This window comes from Eleginops maclovinus, chromosome 3, assembly GCF_036324505.1.
Source record: "Eleginops maclovinus isolate JMC-PN-2008 ecotype Puerto Natales chromosome 3, JC_Emac_rtc_rv5, whole genome shotgun sequence".
Taxonomy (NCBI): domain Eukaryota; kingdom Metazoa; phylum Chordata; class Actinopteri; order Perciformes; family Eleginopidae; genus Eleginops; species Eleginops maclovinus.
This window is the reverse complement of record NC_086351.1, coordinates 2768441-2789271: the sequence shown is the minus strand read 5'-3', so window position 1 is coordinate 2789271 and position 20831 is coordinate 2768441. Positions and strand designations below refer to the sequence as shown.

General features: G+C 42.7%; 1 protein-coding gene across 12 annotated transcripts in view; it reads left to right on the top strand.

Annotated features, from left to right (window-relative positions):
- cspg5a (chondroitin sulfate proteoglycan 5a) overlaps window positions 1-20831 on the top strand; it is a 59670-nt gene that overhangs the window by 11607 nt on the left and 27232 nt on the right. For all 12 annotated transcript variants that reach the window (XM_063878880.1, XM_063878876.1, XM_063878881.1 and 9 more), the window contains exon 2: window positions 4942-5905. In XM_063878880.1, coding sequence (XP_063734950.1) covers window positions 4942-5905 — 964 coding nt within the window. The remainder of the gene's footprint in view (window positions 1-4941; window positions 5906-20831) is intronic.

Here is a 20831-nt window from a genome sequence, read left to right as displayed (position 1 = left end):
GTGAGTCACTCTCAGTTGGGTTTATTCGCTCCACCCTGACTCCACCTCTAATTTTGTTTCCAAAGCTGGCTTTTTAGACTCCAAGCAAATGCCAAATATTATGTAATGGGAAAATTCCAGTCTTCAGAATATCAATAACATGAGGGTACTGTCACAGAAATGTCTCATTAAATCAAGAGGCAGATGTTGCACTTTCTACTCCACTATCTTAGTTACTCTGCAGGTTATAAATCAATACAAATAATAAACTAATAAGTGATGATATATCCTGATGGTTAGTCCACCCAGCAGTGTGTGTAATGCATCAGTATTTATAACCCAGTGATGTGTATTTTTCTTGGCCTGTCTTCATAATGAGTAGTTCTATTTGTGGTACTTATACACGATGCTAATGCTAACGCAAGACTTCAACTCAAGCAAAGTATTTTGGTTGAATACTTCTTCCACCACTGCCAGGATGCAGTACTCAATGGTGATTCAGTACACTCATTACACAATTTGGGTATAAAGTGTTTGTGCATGCATGTCCCGAATACCTGAACAACCAATAACTACAATTTTGAGGAGCACGTCTGCACACACTGGTCATGCATTGGTCTTAGCAAGTGTTGCCTTTTTGGTACCAGGAGCTTCATACTATGATATGATCTGGCTGAGGCAGTGTCAGATGTGTGCCTGGTAATAGTAGACAGTACAGAGAGTCTTTGTGAGAGTGTTCTCCTCAGAGACAGACACACTGGAAGATCAAAAGTGCAGAAGTGTTGTTCATGGACACTGAAAGCATCCCCCTTCCTCCCTCACTTCCTCCTTCAGTCTTTCTTACTTGCTGTCTCTGTCTTTCTTGTGTCTGTCATGATGTGTCGCTTGTCACTCGTTACCATGCCTCCTCATCACCCCCTGTCATCCTTTCAGGGTTATGTGGCAGCCATTACTGTCTGTTTTCCAGCGCCGTTTGTATTAAAAGGCTTTCAGTTGTGTTGAAGGGTTTTCCCGGCAGATTCACCCACACACTGGACAGACTGTCACTTAATGAGTGTGTTGCTGTCAGGTGTGTGTGGTTGAGATAAAGCAGATTGTTTTTTAAAAGAGAGAGGCGGACATTCTCGGTCTGTAATCCTGATTTCCTGGTGAGCGACAGGCATTCAGAGTGTCAGAGTGTTATTTTGTGTGTGCTGTTTTTGGCATATTATACTGGGCTGCTCGGTTGATGTGTAAAACAGCAGTGCATTGTGGAGCCGCTACACGGATTAGCCTCAGATTGACCCCGGCTTCAAAGACGCAGATCACTGCTGTCGGCCACCAAACAAAACATTAAGTAAACTGAATCCTTCCTCCTCTCAAACACTGGGTGGCTAAAGTGACAGTCCCACACCTAATGATGACAGAAACCATTACATGCATGCATTCATATGTGTTGGTTTGTATTTACCTAAAGAGGCCCTGTTATCTTTTCAGGATCTTTCCTGCAGTGTGTTATATTGGTTTTTGTGCATGTAAATGTTCTGCAGAGGCTAAATCCCTGTGACATCACTACACTCCTGCTTCTATTGGCTAGCGCCCCAACGCATTGTACTTAATAGGCTAAGGGGCGGGACATCTCTAAGCGGTTGACCAATGACAACAGAGCCATCTAGCTAACCAATCAGAGCAGACTGGGCTCTGGTTTCAGACAGAGGGTGAAAAGAGGTGCTGCAGCACAGGCAGTATGAGAAAAATAACGAGCTTTTTGAACACTAAAGCATCTCATTTGACGTCTCTAATGTAGTTGTTTATGCTTTTATTCTGAACTCAGGTTTGGGCACCAGTTGATTTGAGCATTGTGTGATCAGGTATTCACTGGAGACGAGTGGAGGTGGGATTGGCGCGACAGAAAGGGCATATTTTACCAGGAAGAGCCACAGGACAAGAGAATATCTAACGTTTAATTATACAACTATTAATCAGTGTTTATTCAAGATGTCCGTGCTCTTCATCAGCACTGTCCTGCTATTCAACAATAAAATATGATCCTCTTCACAATCACGGAGAGAGCAGCCACTGGTAGAAAAGGCTCAAGGCCCCTTTGACGGTATGAGAGTAAGATGCAGAGCGCAGCAGCAGAATGATTTCTTTATAAACAATGATTCATCAGAGTGAAAAGCCTATTTATTTTAAATGGAAAATTGAAGCAGAGCCATTATCTCCAGTGCAGATATGCTTTAGTTTATTTCAGTGGTTTGATTATTGCACAGTGTTTCTACTGGTCATACATCTTCAGTTTCTGTATGTGAACATCAGACTATAATTTCAGGATCAGAGATGAAGGTTAACTTACATGTTGATGATATATCCATCAAATAACATGCAAAGATACCTATTTCCCCTCCTGGTATACTCTGTATAGGTCAGAAAGCAGTAAAACATCAGAATATATTGCATTTTAAGTTATTCATAGGGGAACAATACCTGATCTGTTGCTTTAAAGCCAATTTAGTTGTTATTTTACTGTAGATTCATTATCTATAGTGTAATTTAAATAATTCTTAGTGAAATATTTTCTTCTTTTTCTCGTGCAACCACTTAATTTCTCATTTCAACTCAAAAATCTCTGCTTGAAATCATTTCTTAGTTATCTTGTATTATTATATTTGATTTTCTCAGCAGATTTATGCATTAAACATGTCTTGAAATACGGTGTGTCCCATTGAAATGTTAAATTTAGGGCAAAACCGTTGTGTGTTGAGATTGAGGCAACCTTGACAAAAACAAAAACGCTTTTTGCAGAAAAAGTATAAACTTTATTTTCTTTTCAATGTTTTCTTTAATTCATTTTTTCTCGACTACGACTTTTCTCTCATGAATTCGGGACTCAAGTATCATCTGTAGAATTATTTTTTTCCCATGTGCGGCGAGAGATGTTTCTTTGTCTTCTTGGGTTTCTTATTCACACACACTGAAACCAAATAAGACCATCATTTTGTAAAAGTGGCTCAGCTTTCAGTTCTGGTTTCCTGGCAGTTTTATCAGTGATGAAGGTATAAGATATGTTACTCAGTTGATAGTTTGTGTCTTATTTGAGCTAGTCACCCCCAATGTGAGAGATACAACTTGGGTGGAGGTGATAATAAATGATAAGTTACTGGTTCTATAACTGTAGGTGCACCCCGTGAGAGATGGAGCGATTTAATCCCAGAGGGTCGTGATTACAGATTACCTTCCAACATATCCTCACATATGCCATTGGTTGGAGGGGTTGTTTATCAAAGCTGCTTATACAACCCCCAGTACACGCATGTATTCACTTTGTTTGGGCAAGAATTGAACCCCCAACCACCAAAGAGATGAAACTATGTAAACCCTTCTGATGGGAGTACACGATGAGTATATGGATGATATTTTTATCTAAAGTGCATAGTATCTAAATCTTACTCTCTTACAGTTTTTCGAGACTCTTGTTTTGTCTGCGTCTCCTTTGAGATCATCACCCCCCCCCCCCCCCTGCAGGGCACCCCGAAAGTCTCCCAAATCCCTCCTTCCATAATCCCTAATCCCAGCTCCTTGCCATTCAGCTACATTAGTGTATTATTCCTTTAATCCAAAGGGGGGAGCATCCGTAAAGCAGCTTTTTTGCATAACACAACGAGACGCCCTCGGATGAAGTAATTGACCGAGGGATAAGTGCGCGGCCAATCAAGCCTCGTTTTAATTTGTTTCACCCAATGCCAGACTTCTCGAGCCCACTTTGAGCCCAGACTTGTGGTGTAACTGTGTGGCAGTGGACTTTGTGAGGCTGGAAGATGTTCATGGAAAGAGTGATTCTATGTTTTTGTTTCTGTTCAGATACAAAGCAGATGTTGCATCCAACTGCCCAGTGCTTTTCTTTCAAATATTCCTGGGAAATATTATACTATAAGGCATCTTTTCAGCTCCCTTGATCTCCGGGGGATTCATTTCTAGTAGATTTCAGTGAACAAGCATTTATTTGTATCAGTGAACTTAAGTGATGCAGGAACGAGTATGAAAACCAGGGAAATGACTACCTCTAATTCCCTCGTCTTAAAGCCAACACTGTTTTTAAACATGTTTTTTGGTTAGAGGCCTTTTTGTTCTTCAACATGAGATACATCAGTAAATACTCCACTTGTGAATGTCCAGAGCTTCTATATGTCTCACAAGCGGCGGTTACTCACAAGTGACTTGATGAGACTCCTAAACGTCACCACGCCGTACATTAGCCACCGTTAGCTTAGCGGTGGCTACGTGATGGCTACGTGAAGTCATGTGGCCGTAATGTATTTGTTTATAACCTAACGTTAGCTTTTTTTCTTCTGGCTATTGCACTTACGCTTCAAACATATCCTGCTAAACAAAGAGCCACAGAGCTTATTTTCTGAGGTATTCCAAAAACAAATGGAGAAATCCCATTGGTTTTGAACGATGGTTCGCTTGTGAGGCTACCTACCGAGTCGGTCATCACTGCACCACTCTATCGAAATGCCTGTATTTCTGGGACCTGAAAGCCTAACAGCAAAAGACGGTGATCGTTTCCCCGTTCTGTCCCCAACCAGTTTATTTTCATCCCCTCGATTGTTTAATTTTTCATACTAATGGTTGCTGCATCTTCTGAGTTCACGGTGGTTTGTTTGGGGTCAGCATTTTTTTTCCTGTGGGACATTTTTCTAAAGCTGTGTGCATGATTTCCAAGCACTTTCACTTGTCAAACACATTCACCCTTCCCGAGGATATCATTATTCGCCAAAGTCGTGAGCGAAATGTCCATAAAAGAGACACTCATTATGAATCCATCATTATCCTGCTGTTGATTGTCCCTGTATCCAAATGTAACTTAGAAACAAGAAACCAATAGTTCACATCATTTGCCAACTGGTCAAACAGTGATCATTTCAGCCATATGCGGTTTGTTAAATTTGTACTAAGAAACCTATTTATGTGTGTTTGTAGGAAACACTGCCGAGACCAATGCCACTGAGCAGGACAACGCGGCCAATGTCACCGCCCTGCTCAACGAGGAGGAAGGGCCTGCCAAGGTCAATGAGGTCGCTGTAACCGGGAGCTTGGCCAGTCCAGACGCTGTGACTCAGAGGGCGGGCCGGATCCCCCGTGCCGGCGAGGAGGACGACCAGAGCAGCGGCATGTTCGGCGAAACCATGGTTCCTGCGTTGGATGAAGTTGGCGTGGCCGCCCCGCCCCGCATCAGCCCCGATTCTGCCGAGACCGACGACCTGCTGCTTAGCAACCCACTCGGAAAGGACGTCGTGGAGAGCAAGGAGGAGGAGGAAGAGGATGAGGATCGTCTGCCAAACACCGACCCACCTTGGATCCACGCCAAGGACACCGCGGTGTTTGACCTGGATCGCCTAATCACCACCACCACCGCCCAGCCCTCGGCCCCCTCTAACCCCGACGTCCTCCACGTGGACTTCTTCGACCCCTCCGTCCGTGGGCGTGGGCTCGACCTGGCCCCGCCCTCCCCTTCATCACTGGCCCACGAGCTGCAGGGAGGCGACCCGACCTCCTGGGCGATGCCGGACAACTACGACTACCTCACACCCTACGAGGATGGCGTGTCCCCCACTGCCGACGAGTACACCTACAGCACCACCACCGACACCTACGAGACCGACGATGACCTCCGGCTTGCTGCTGGATCTCCCTCTCGCTCCAAGCCCCGGGCACCAGGGTCCTTCATCCCCGGGGTTCCCCTTCCTGGTGCAGGCGCTCCGGTACCAAACGTCCCTGCGGCAGGTGCTCCAGCGTCCCTGGACGGGTCGGACGGGATGGGTGGATGCCGTGTTGGTTACCAGATGACGAACGGAAGTTGCCGCTCTCCCTGCGACATGCTGCCCAACTTCTGCTTCAACGGGGGACAGTGCTACCTGATCGAGGGCATGGGAGTCTTCTGCAGGTACGACACCAACACACAACTCAACTCAGGCTGCAACATTGCAAGGCTTTCAAGTTGCACATATCTATTTGAATTCTTAACTAAATCATATACAGTGGGGCAAAAAAGTATTTAGTCAGCCACCAATTGTGCAAGTTCTCCCATTTAAAAAGATGAGAGAGGCCTGTAATTTTTATCATAGGTACACTTCAACTATGAGAGACAGAATGGGGGAAACAATCCAGGAAATCACATTGTAGGATTTTTAATGAATTAATTGGTAAATTCCTCGGTAAAATAAGTATTTGGTCACCTACAAACAAGCAAGATTTCTGGCTCTCACAGACCTGTAACTTCTTCTTTAAGAGGCTCCTCTGTCCTCCACTCGTTACCTGTATTAATGGCACCTTTTTGAACTCGTTATCAGTATAAAAGACACCTGTCCACAACCTCAAACAGTCATACTCCAAACTCCACTATGGCCAAGACCAAAGAGCTGTCAAAGGAGACCAGAGACAAAATTGTAGACCAGCACCAGGCTGGGAAAACTGAATCTGCAATAGGTAAGCAGCTTGGTGTGAAGAAATCAACTGTGGGAGCAATTATTAGAAAATGGAAGACATACAAGACCACTGCTAATCTCCCTCGATCTGGGGCTCCACGCAAGATCTCACCCCGTGGGGTCAAAACGATCACAAGAACGGTGAGCAAAAATCCCAGAACCACACGGGGGGACCTAGTGAATGACCTGCAGAGAGCTGGGACCAAAGTAACAGAGGCTACCATCAGTAACACACTACGCCGCCAGGGACTTAAATCCTGCAGTTCCAGACGTGTCCCCCTGCTTAAGCCAGTACATGTCCAGGCCCGTCTGAAGTTTGCTAGAGGGCATTTGGATGATCCAGAAGAGGATTGGGAGAATGTCATATGGTCAGATGAAACCAAAATAGAACTTTTTGGTAAAAACTCAACTCGTCGTGTTTGGAGGAGAAAGAATGCAGAGTTGCATCCAAAGAACACCATACCTACTGTGAAGCATGGGGGTGGAAACATCATGCTTTGGGGCTGTTTTTCTGCAAAGGGACCAGGATGACTGATCCGTGTAAAGGAAAGAATGAATGGGGCCATGTATCGCGAGATTTTGAGTGAAAACCTCCTTCCATCAGCAAGGGCACTGAAGATGAAGCGTGGCTGGGTCTTTCAGCATGACAATGATCCCAAACACACCGCCAGGGCAACGAAGGAGTGGCTTCGTAAGAAGCATTTCAAGGTCCTGGAGTGGCCTAGCCAGTCTCCAGATCTCAACCCCATAGAAAATCTTTGGAGGGAGTTGAAAGTCCGTGTTGCCCAGCGACAGCCCCAAAACATCACTGCTTTAGAGGAGATCTGCATGGAGGAATGGGCCAAAATACCAGCAACAGTGTGTGGAAACCTTGTGAAGACTTACAGAAAACGTTTGACCTCTGTCATTGCCAACAAAGGGTATATAACAAAGTATTGAGATGAACTTTTGTTATTGACCAAATACTTATTTTCCACAATAATTTGAAAATAAATTCTTTAAAAATCCTACAATGTGATTTCCTGGATTTTTTTTTCTCATTCTGTCTTTCATAGTTGAGGTATACCTATGATAAAAATTACAGGCCTCTCTCATCTTTTTAAATGGGAGAACTTGCACAATTGGTGGCTGACTAAATACTTTTTTGCCCCACTGTAAATACAGATGTTTTATAACTTGCCTTCAGTATCAAGGGTGAACAAGACATACTGTTTATTGGGCAGTCACCAAAATGTTGAAATTACACATTCATGGGCCAAGTGGCAAATGCTTTAGTGCCTAAAACTTGCATTTTGTCTAACACCGATCAGGGGGCGATTCCATTCGTTTTAAAGTCTGATTGTATAGAAGTCTATGAAAAAATGTAAATAATTTTGCTTGATATACCTTTACATATATTTTCCTAATGAGTTTATGGTCTGAATTGTTCATTTTAAGTCTCCTTCAACACAGCATGATGTTCATTTAGTAAGTTATTGTCTTACTTTGGCTAAAATAGACGATAAAGTAGGGTGTATTTCAGGGAGGGGCTACCTTGTGATTGGCAAAAATCCCCACCACATTGTTGTCTTCTTGTTGTAAAATCCTCCTTTTTGCAAAACACCTAAAACCCAGAGCATGGCAGCAGCGTAATGCTTCATCAACATCATTAATTTACATGTATAATCTAGGACAAATATATTCTGCAGCGTGCACAGTGGGTTTCACAGAACCATGATACACCAGTATGCAAGATTAAATGTGTCATTTGATTCACAAGGCACCATTAAACCCTAGATTTATAGATATTTAACGTCTCCTGGTCAGGAACATGTGGAAAAGCTCTGTGCAGAATAGAAAGCAGCACATTATAAGCCTTTTTAACAAGCGAGTTTTATGAGGACATGTCCTTCTGCCAGGCTGTGTGCTGAGATTTGGTTCTCCTTTGTCATGCAATGCAAACAAACACACAACAATACAAATACATGAGCGGGTGCACAGAAGCCTGAATGTTTATTTGTAAATAATCTATAGACAAACAGAATATGTAAATCCAAAGATTCAAAGGCTTCATTGTTATACTGAATGAGCACTAGCTACTGAACAGTGTGGCTTAAGTCCCTCGTACAACATACAAAATCAAAAATCAAAACAAATACAAATAAATAAAAATAGAAATGAAATAAAAATACAAATAAAAATAATACAAATAATAAAATATTAAAATAATACAAATAATAAAAATAATAAAATAATATATAATAATACATATCATCCCACATTTTTTTAGACAAAAATAAAATAAAACAAATACCCCCAAGAATCTAAAAATGCAAAAAAATTAAATGAAAGATATATTGATAATAGCCTATAATTGTCCCCCTTTTTTCTGCCCTCCTGTCTATTGACGAACACTCTGTTTCATTTCTAAACAACCTGCCTTCCAGGCTTTAGCCACAGGCTGCAGTAATGACTCTCCTCCGTGCTCGATCCAATAGGGTTGCCGTGGTGCTGGATCTAGGTGGAGGTCAAATGGCTTAAGAGAATCCTTTATGAAAATATGGTGTAAGCCGCAGAGTAGTTCCCGTTCATCTGGAAATGCATCGTGAACGTCAACAATCAGAATGCATCTGTGGATCAAAGCACCGTGATCTGTGAGGAGAGTACAGCTACACTTCAGGATTAGAGCTGCTGCAGATGGGGGGAGGAGGATGAGCGGTGCTTCGTCAAATAGCTTTTCTGATTTTCTAATACAGAACTGATGTTATTGAAAGTACATATTGAGTGGGATATGAAGGGATCAATACCAAACCTGCGTTTAGAAGTCATGCAGAATTACTCCGTGTCTGCTTCAAGATTACAATTGATTCCTTTTCATTTCTCTAACTTTGAAACCGTTTCCCCCTCGCTGATCCTCTGCTTCTGTTCTCTATTATACTCCCATAAAGGTGTTATATGCAACAATTCAGCAGTAAAATGTCCCACAAATTACTGCATTCATCATGTATGTTGTTAAGTTGTATATCTAACTTACATACTAGTAAACTTAACAATAGTTTATATTTAAATCTTATTTTTGCATCCTATTCTGTCATTTTAAAGAGGGCTTTAGAAGCTTTTTGGGGTATTCCCTTTCCTGTAGTGTGTTATATAGGTTTGTGTGCATGTAAAGGGTCTGGAAAGGCTAAAAGCTGTCACAGTAGACACAACCTACACATATTAAGCTGAAAATGAGCTATTTTAATGCTGTTTAAGGCCTACACACATTTCCATATTCATAATTCTGTTTAGAGTCTTAGTCCTGTGGATGATAAGCTAAATGTACATTATGTAACATCCACTTGATGAAGCATTTCAGTGAAATGGAGATGCTGGTAAATGCTGAAAAAGAAACAAAAAGGACTTCTTTCTACTGCCTCCATTTTGTGCTGATGGTCAACATCCATACCAGAAGAAATCCATCACACGAGAGGCCTGAAGATCAATTGAAAAGCTGGTTTAAGGAAAATGGCTGCACGAAAGCAATCTTATGAATACAAAAAACCCCCACCTGGATATCCCAGAATGATGAGGGTGTTTTTTTTAAAGCTTTAATCACATAAACATAGGTTTCACATTTCATAAACGGTGGATATTTTACATATATTTCCACATAAGCGTGAAGCAACCAATCAGTGAGCGGAGGATTCTAATTAGTGAACAGCTGCACAGTAAACATGCAAATGTATGCAGAGAGGCGACTGGAGATGATGGAGAAAATATGAATCACCCTGCAACACACACACACACACACACACACACACACACACACACACACACACACACACACACACACACACACACACACACACACACACACACACACACACACACACACACACACAGAAATACCAGACATCACAGTCTAAACTAAAACTACAATCTGAGACTCTGAATGTCTCTGAAAACATTTAAAAAGCCAGATTGTTTCAGAAATGTGAGTCCCACTGTGATCCCCCTCCGCTGAAGGGTACATAGAGAATTACCCCCCGCACACACAAACACACACACACACACACACACACACACACACACACACACACTAATCCCCACGCAGTGACCGTGACCCTGATCCTAGCCTCCTCGCTCACCCCCTCCACCAGAAGTCAGCAGTTGCATCATGATTTCGGTGATATCAGAGACTAAAGGAGGGGTTTGATTTCATATCCACACAGCAGTCGTTAGGCCACTTTAGAGTAAATGTATAAATGTAACAGCAGGTTCTTTTTGACACCAGTATAGTGGTATAGTGGAACAGATTACAAGTGTAAATCACTGACAGGGAAACCAAAAAAAAACTGTTGCTAAGCGGACAACTTGATCCTGATATTTAGGGCAGATTTCAGGCCTCAGTCAGCAGATCGTGGCAGTGATGAAGCTCCAGAGAGAGACGGAGTTTCACTGCTGGGCAGAGTTGCAATGTGGGTCAATGGACCTCTGCTGCAGATGAGCACCAATATGTTCCTCTGTGTGTGTGTGTGAGTGTGTGAGTGTGTGTGTGTGTGTGTGTGTGTGTGTGTGTGTGTGTATTTAATTACCCTCGACTCTGAGCATACTGTGCCGTGGTGGAACAAGTACTCACTCAGGCTTTTTACCTAAGAAAAAGTAGGAACACTGAATTGTATTTTACTCTGTAACGAGTAAAACTCCTGCATTTCAAATGTTATTTAAGTCTTACCCTGTGTGTGTGTGTGTGTGTGTGTGTGTGTGTGTGTGTGTGTGTGTGTGAGGTACTTCATGCATCAGTTGAATTACAGTGGGATGAATGTGTGGACCTTTAGCCCTCTGCAGTTAAACTCATGACCCTTTGAAGAGCTGTTGACTGACCCCAGAGCAGCCACTCGTATATATCTCTCCTGCAGACCGAGATATGTTTCTCCAGGGCCCTGAAAACTACTCGTAACCGTTTACATTAAACTGAATACCTGACTCGACACTTAAAAGCAAATAAATGCGTCCGATCCGGTGGGAAATATTTCAGTATGAGCAAGAAATGAGGGCTGAAGAATTTGGAGCATTTTGCATTGTTCTCATTTTGAAACCTTACAGTAATTTAGTTGCTTGGTTAAAATAAATAGCATTACAGTGCTTACTGCTATAAGTAACAGAGGACTGTAATGCATCCGTCCCTACAGTGTTTACGACTGCTTTCATTCAGTGAGATTTTATCACCAAACCTTCCGTCAGTGTGTATGAGCACAGTCATCTCCGGACCGGCTCTCCTGTCCCTCTGACTAATGTCACTGACAGCGTTGGCATCGTAAATCGCCTCCTCCTCTGGAGCAGCGGCGAGGACGACCATATTGGGACGAGACAAAAACAGACGGAGGGAAGGAGCGAAGGGTGTGTGAAGGAGAGGACACATGCTTATACTTTGGATGTCAGACAAAAAGGCGGGTTTGAGAGGAAAAGCAACCGAAGGAAACAAAGATTGAGAGGAGAAGACAGCATGGAGATCCCAACAGGAAATACAAATAATACAGAGAAAGGACATGATGAGAGGAGGTGGAGAAACCGAGTTAGAGAATGAGTCAGAACTTTATAACACTTGCCAGTACGGAAAACAACTCGGGAGAGGCAGGTCGAATTGTGTGTGTATGTGTGTGTGTGTGTGTGTGTGTGTGTGTGTGTGTGTGTGTGTGTGTTTCCTGCAGCTTGATGTAATTAAGGGAAGCTTTGAGCAACAACAGCAGTTTGTTTCCATTTTAGATTTCATGACCACTCGATGGAAACACACTGATATACTGTATACACACTGTATGCCTTATATACACACATTGCTACACACAGACACACAGACACACACACACACACACACACACACACACACACACACACACACACACACACACACACACCAACTCATTCACTCACAGGATTATGGGTGTATCAGGGATCAATTCTAAGTCAAAGAGCGCATGGTCGTAGAATCAGGTTAAACACACCAGAGATTTACGGTTGCAGAGGTCGGGGCGCGCACACACACACACACACACACACACACACACACACACACACACACGTACACACACACACAGCTTGTTATTGCCAAGTCAGTCCGCCCCGATATACCAATTGTAGACACGCATTAACTCATACACACAATAGTATTTGGCCTTGGTCATCTTGCTATAGTCATCATAGGAAAACTCCCCAGACACACACAGACACACACACACACACACACACACACACACACACACACACACACACACACACACATACACGCACATTGATCTTCATGAGGGCGTGGCTAACAGCTCAGCTCTCTGGGTCTCACTCAACCTCCTCTACATGTTTTCAGCTTGTTTTTTGGACAGAGCTGTAGAGAGGAAATTGTTTGTAACACTTTTATCAATCAAATAGTGCACATCTGGAGGACTGGCCAACGATGAGGGAAGCCATAGGACCCAGAACTTCCCCCTCTAAACTGAGAAAACAAAGCCACGAAAACTGAACGACCTAGACCCTTCATACTTTGGCAGAACAACCATAGAAAGACAGAGACCAATCCTCCCCCTTTATCTAGAGAGAACAAAGAGGGGGGGGGGGGACACAACAGTTATAAATGCTGCAGGGATTGAGTCCAATCTACCTTTAAAACTAATAAAACGTTTCCTAATCTAGTGCATCAAGGTGACTCCATGGGTCAGTCTCCATGAGGACCATGTGAGCATGTTTTCTGCCTGTGAATCCTGTCTGTATTTCTGGCTGATAGTTGTGGTAAATGTGAGGCAGGGCCACATCTGCACACTGGTAATTGGTTCAGCCGTTTTATGACATTGTGAGTGCTCTCCAGGGACACCTGGGGTTTATGCTAAAAGGTTTTGGACACAGTTGTACCCGGAAATTCATGCTGATTGAGTCGTTTGCAGTGTTAACCAGCCTCCTTTGATTTATGATAACATGAAGGTTATTTTTTTACACAGTCTGTTGACAGCTGAGACAAACAGCTTTGCAGAATAGGAAACGTAAATGTGAGAGGGAAGTCTGTTTTTGACGGTGCAATGGAGGATTTTCTTGGAGTGTAAAAACTAGAGCATCCCATGCAGCTTAAATTGACATGCAGGATCATTTTTTCAGAAAGATTTGGTATAGTTCTGTCTCCTCTTGATTTGCACTTGGATTAAACCCTGGAAAGATCTACTTAACCCAACAAGATGATGTCTAAAAGTCCAAACATCATATGATGATTTGTATCGGTCCGACTCTTTTCCTGCCAACTGGAGAACGCCGATTACGTCATCATGTATTCAAATCCCTTTTCAGTGTTTTAAATTGTGGGATTTAGCATTAGCGGCTGATTGAATGGAGCAGTTTTCTCCCCACTGTGGTCCCTAATAGGGTTATAATGGGGCCATCTGCATAACGCAAGCTGATGCAGAGATATTTCATTGAAGCCGGAGTGTGGTGCGGAGGACTGGAGGCCTCGGGGAAATCTAGGAGAATGGCTGATGAGTGACAAAAAAGCATCTGATAAAAATAACATGTTTTAGATGAGGCCTGGATTCACCGATCAATGTCTATCTGTGATTTGTCATTAGTTTGTCCTACAAGTCTTAATGAACATGTCCCAGACCTCCAGTGTTTCTAATCCTTTTTATTTTGTACAGTTCCTCTCCCATCTGATGAACATATGTCACTTGCTCTCAAACAGCTGCACGATTACACCAACAGTTAAATAGGGAGCAGCAGTGTCAGTTTCTGCTCAGTGTACTATGTGCATCTTGAGGTAGTTCAATTAAAATGAACAAGTTTGGTGATAGATAATACACATACAGGAAGTCATGTGTCAGAACATAAAGGGTAACATCTGTCAGTGTCAGTGACACAATCGTCCCACATTGCACCACGTTAAGTGTCTTCCGGCTGCAGCACTTTTGATATATACTCAACCAAAAACTGAAAAATGCTGTCACTACGATTCAGCCATCCACAAAAACATGGGGAAAAAGGGTCCAGGTTCAAGAATACCGAAGTAGAATGAAGTAAATAAAAGCCTCTCTTTTAGAAACAGGATTAAAGTATTGCCACAGAGTTGCTAAATAAAAAAAACAAGTTTAGATTACAGCGGTCAAATGAAAATACAAACTCTATTATGCGAGAGGATATTAGAGAGAGGATGAAATAATGGTCAAGTCTCACAGATTTATTTGATCAGCTGTTATAAAGACAGTCATCCTTTTCTTGTTTGAACAAAACAAAATGTTCTATCTTCGTCATTACATTCCCCATAAAACCATCTACTCAGATAGCATCAGGGTCTCTCCTCCTTTTCCTCCTCCTCAAATCCAGTTTTTAATCCTGCCCTCAGTCTGACCAGCGGTTGTCCTTTTCCTCTCAGCAAAATGAGAAACGTTGCTTTCAGATATCAAAGGAACACAATGAGGTTTCGTTTTAGTGTCAGTACCAGTAGCAGATGTTTTTTCTGTCCTTCCACGCTGTGCAGTTATTGCGTGAGAAAATATCCACCGGAGAAACGTTCAGAAATAGTGTTGTTTTTAAATGCAAATGTAGGATTTATGCTGAAGTATTCAGGAATCACCCCGATGTAACCTCTCCTGTCAGTTCAGCTCCGGCATGTTTAGGTCCGGACTTCTGTTTGCTCGCTCTCACTCTGACCTTAAAAGACCTTCCTTTGAAGACCTCTGCTTGTTCTACGTCAACACTGGAAAAAACACCCGGTTGCTTCCCCTTTACACGCAGATTTTCATACGGTGTTTATCGTACAATGTGGCACTAGATACCATCTCTGCAGCCGGCTGTCTTTTGTTGACAAGCTTTAATATTCTATCAGTGAATACATCATTAAAACCTCCCTATGTTTTAAGCTGATGTGTGCTGATGTGTTTCCAATCAGTCTGTTATTTACACATCCAGCTGTTAAAGGAAATCTTCTTTCTGGTCCCTACCATCTCCTGGTGGAAATATCTGGCTCTTAAAGTCGCTAAAAGCTCCAATTTTCATTTAGTTTTATCGACTCAATGGTTTTGAGATATTGCTATCAATGGTTTGGTCCATGAAATGTCCGAAAATAGTGAAAAATGTACAAGTTAATTAAAATCAAGCAGTTTTCTAGTCCAAAACCTAATGACATTTAGCTTAATTTGATGTGAGACAAATCTGAGAGGCTAAAAACTGTATTTTCTGGATAAAAAATGACAATTAAACAATTTAAAATGAGTTCAGGTGATTGTCTTGCTAGATGTATTGATTAGTAGATAAATCAGTGCAACTCATAACTCCGCTTTGCAGCTAGTCGCTAACTTTGTCTGTGCTTTAGTCTCGCTTAAAGCTACTGTACTGATTAGACTTCATATCAGTCTTTTCAGTTTCAAAAAAACCCACCCATGCCTTTTTTTTTGATGGCCTTCAGCCGTAAACAGACTGACCCATCTGTCTTGAGTTAGGCTGGCAGACACTCCCTCCAACCCCCTCGTCTCTCACCCTCCATTACGCCTCATCAAAGTCAGCAGGGGGTCTTATTAGAGAGCCACAACCCCACCTGCACCACTGTCACCATCTGTACGTCAAACTAAACTCTCTCTCTTGCCGCAGTGGGTGAGTCTAATCAGGTAAATATGGAGAGGATTGATATTCCTGCAGGGCTGAGACAATGATTTAAATGCAGTGATTGAGATATCGATGGTTTTGAGTGTAGTCGCTGCAGTGGGACACAACGGGAGGACCTGAGGGACACTTGGGAGGTTTATAGAGGGAAGGAGTGGGAGTGAGGGAGGCAGGCCGGAGAGCGATCGGTTATTTTAACTTTGACAAGAGGTTTGAGACCAGACATTAATTTGTCCCTGATGAGGAGCCATTTCCAATTTGTTTCCCGCTCTGTGCAGCTGTCCTGGACGGGAGAGTCTGTTCTCAGAAGGGAAAAAAGAAAATCTTCAAAATTCGGCCAAGAAGTGTTTCCTCTCATCAGCTACTTACATCATGTTCCAGGTCTTAATGGATAGGGACAAATTCATTCTGTGGTTTTCTTAATGTCAACGGATCTGACACAAAGACCAGAACCAAAAACGTGTTGGCTCTGATTCAGCCAAACGAAACACAATGCTTTGGGTTGGGGAATATATGATGCTCTCCCTACCTTATAGCCCTAATAGCATGCCTATCTGCAGGACATTTTTGGGTCCCAAATCTGCTCATAGAATCTATAACAGGAAGCAAATTGAAAACAGAAACTCACTGCATGGTAGGACATCTACTTTTTGACCAACAATCTAGGGGATAAAAAATATGCAATACCCAAAAAATACACACCTTAGCAGCAGAGAATTGATATACACTGCAAGCTGCTAATCAATGAGTATGAGACGTGCTGAGTCCCTGTGACATCTAACCCGTTGACCCATGTTTTAAGCATTGTATTCCACTTAAAACACACAAATTGCTGCAGATTTTTTTTTACAATTGCTGCACAAGCTTTGCTACTCCCTGGTGTTCAGTGTTTTGACGCTTAGAGGAATCAGGTAAAAGCAGGCGTTCGATTCACATGCAATATGTGTCAGTCAGTTCAGTTGATTTATTTTATTTTCTGAATCTTTTTCTCATTTCTTTACAACTAGAGCCAAGCCAGAGCATTCACCTCGGACTTCTGTTTCCTCCACCTAATGTCAAAGAAAGAGGAAAAAAATCCGTTGCACGAAATGAAAGACATGAGACATGATTCATCTGCAGGCGCTGGGCAAAGTGCAGGAGAGAGCTGGGAGGGAAGGGGGAGAGGAGATGGGGAGGCAAAAGAGTCAGTGAACAAGAAAAGAGATTTTCAAGAAGACAAGCAGCGGGGGAGAGAGAGGAGGGTGGAGGGAAGGAGGGAGGGAGGGAGGGGAAATGGAGAGGAAGAGGGGAATAGAAATGGGAAAATAGCCGCTAGAGCTCGGCGGTGTCCCGGTGGACGGCCGAGCGAAGGGAGCGTGTTCGCGTGATGGAATGACATGTCCGCGCCGCATCTGCTCAGCTGGGTTGCCATGACGACCAGCACATCCTCGCTTGTTCCTTCATGCATCTCCATCTCCATCTCCATCGCTCTCTATTTGCATCCCTCCCTCCCTCCCTCGTTGCATCTGACTTACATAAACCTCGTCTTTGTACGAATGCATCTCTCTGAAATTGTGATATCAGGCATCATCCCTCTTTTTCTCACGTACGCCCACACACACACACACACACACACACACACACACACAATGTGTCTCCTGGCTCGATGCCATCATTTTTCCATTCAGCTGGCAAATTATAAAAAAGGCTTCAAGGATTCAGGAAGGATACAGGAAGTGGGTCGGTGAAAAGAGCCTGTTTAGCATGTGAAGAAGTAGCCGGAGCGGGAAAACGCCCCGACACCTCCATTCACTTTACACTCCCTCGTGTGTGTGTGTGTGTGTGTGTGTGTGTGTGTGTATGTGTATATATGTGTGTGTGTATGTGTGTGTGTGTGATGTCTATGCGTGACAAAAAAGAAGGACGAAGGAGAGTTAATTGCGTGGTCACTCATTAATTAAATGTCCTCTTCTCAGAGTGCCGTCGTCTTTTCGGTTTTATGAACCCATGATACTCGAAATATGGACGTCCTAATACAACATATATCCTATGAAACATCGGATAGTAAAATATTATATAGATTTTATTCAGTCAGTTTGTCAATAATAAAGTCAGACGAAATTTCGTGCATTGATGGAACTTCACTTCAAAATGAGTTTTATGGTCTGCAGATTTTTGAGGAGCACCGTTAACATGTTATATTTATCCATGAATTAATATTAATATTATTTATTATTATTGTTTTTATTTATAGTTTCATTATTAGTCATTATTATTATTTTCTTTTTTGAATATTTTCATTATTTTCTGTGTTTTTTTTTTATCCTTGATTTTCCAAAGACTGCTGGATTTATTTTTGATATTTCTATGAGAAGATAAGTTTGTATCTTCAAGGAAAAGCACATTTATGGGTCGAATGTGTTGAAACATGTATGTGTATTTTTGAAAAGACATTTTTTCCTATAGTCACACGGACAGAATAATGCAGAGCCACACACACACACACACACACACACACACACACACACACACACACAGCGTCGCTCGGCAGCGATAAAGTCTCGTTAAGTGAGGGGAAATAGATGTGCCGTTTTACATGCCATCAGTGTGTAGACAAAGCCATCTGCCTTTTTGTCCCTGGGCGGACACCGTACTCTGCCAAACCGCAGGGAGGGAGTCTGGGACTCAGATGGCGGCTGTGTGTGTGTGTGTGTGTGTTAGTGTGTGTGTGGGTGTGTGTGTGGGTTTGTGTGTGGGTGCATTCGTCCACATATGGGTCCATAATGCTCACACACACATGGACGACCATATGTATTGTGTAAGATCTTACAAACGCAAATGCACTTTGTTTGACAGAGTGTGCGTGTGTGTGTGTGTGTGTGTGTGTGTGTGTGTGTGTGTGTGTGTGTGTGTGTGTGTGTGTGTGTGTGCATGTAGTTGCAGAAATGCCCCAGGGCTGTTTTTTTTCATTTTCGCTTTGTATTTTTGGACACACAAAGTGATATTATCCTTTTATGAATAAAGCCCACCCACCAGCGACTCTTACTTCCTGCTCACACGCCTGAGGTTGATTACTTCACAATAACACCGAAGACTTATGCAACGTGTTGTGAAGCATTTCAAGTTGTGGGAGCTTTTGCACACGACACGCCAAAGCAATTAAATGTAATCAGGAACAGAAATTAAATCCTGAATATTCAGAAACAGATTCAACTGGAAAGGGGAGGTGTTCAAATCTTCGAAACCAAGAACGGATCCCTGGTTGAACGACACCACCCGTGCCACTAGGCAACGTTGTAGGCAGGCGGAACGCAGATGGAAGGGGGACAAACTGCATGTGTCTCTGCAAATATTAAGGGACTGTCTCGCTGATTATCAGAGAGTTGTGCGTGAAGCAAAATCTCAGTACCTCTCTAATATTATTTCTTCCAGCAGTCACTGTCCCAAGGTGTTATTTGATACAATTAATGCTGTTGTTAATCCATGCACTTCTGCAGTGACTGATGTTTCAATAGCCACTTGTGAGAATTTTCTTCATCATTTTGTTGACAAAGTGGATTCTGTCAGAAAATATATCAGTAAGAGTGTCACCATGAATACTAACAATGATCGGCTCGTTGCCCCAGCTCATTCTGCTGTGTTTGAACAGTTTGAGTTAGTTTCCCTTTTTTCTCTTGGTGACATAATGAAATCCATGAAATCTACAAATTGCCCATTGGATACTGTCCCTGCCAAAGTGCTGAAAATGGTTTTTAATACTGTGGGGCCTAGTCTCCTGGTTTTTATCAACTCCTGCCTTAGATTAGGAACTGTTCCAGATGCTTTTAAACATGCTGTGGTCAGGCCCCTTCTTAAAAAGCCTAATCTTGACCCCTCTGTGTTATCAAATTTTAGACCTGTCTCCAATCTGCCCTTTCTTTCTAAGGTTTTAGAAAAAACTGTTTTTATACAATTACAGTCCTTTTTGGATGACAACTCCGTACTCGAGAAGTTCCAATCTGGGTTTAGGTCTCGCCACAGTACTGAGTCTGCACTGTTAAAGGTGCACAACGATATTGCTCTGTCTGTGGATGCCAAGTGCCCCGTTATCTTAGTGCTGCTTGATCTGACAGCAGCCTTCGACACGGTGGACCATGCAGTCCTCCTGTCACGTCTAAAAAATTATGTTGGCATCCACGGCACCGCGTTGAAGTGGTTTACATCTTATTTGTCCAGTAGGACTTTCTCTGTTATGGTTGGTGACCTGTCCTCTTCCAGTGCTCCTCTCTCTTGTGGAGTCCCACAAGGATCTATTCTTGGCCCTATCCTTTTTTCCTTGTACATGTTACCACTGGGGTCAATTATAGCCAGGCACAACCTTTCCTTTCACTGTTATGCAGACGACCTGCAAATCTATCTGCCAGTGAAGCCAAACAGCAACAGTGCACATTGTTCTTTATTTGACTGTATTGCTGATATTAAGCAGTGGTTGGCTCAAAATTTTCTTAACTTAAATGATGAAAAAACTGAATGTATTGTGTTTGGAGATACTGCGTCAGCCGACTTTGGCACCCTGTCTCCAAAGCTCAGTTCAACTGTCAGAAATCTTGGTGTAACTTTTGACAGTCATCTCAAGTTCGACAAACAAATCAGTAATGTTGTCAGGACCAGTTTTTTCCAGCTGCGTCTTTTAGCTAAAGTTAAAATGTTTTTAAGCCGCCACGACCTCGAGAAAGCCATTCATGCTTTAATTAGTTCACGGCTAGATTATTGTAACGCACTTTATGTTGGCCTCTCTCAGTCCTCCCTCAGTCGCCTCCAACTCGTGCAAAATGCCGC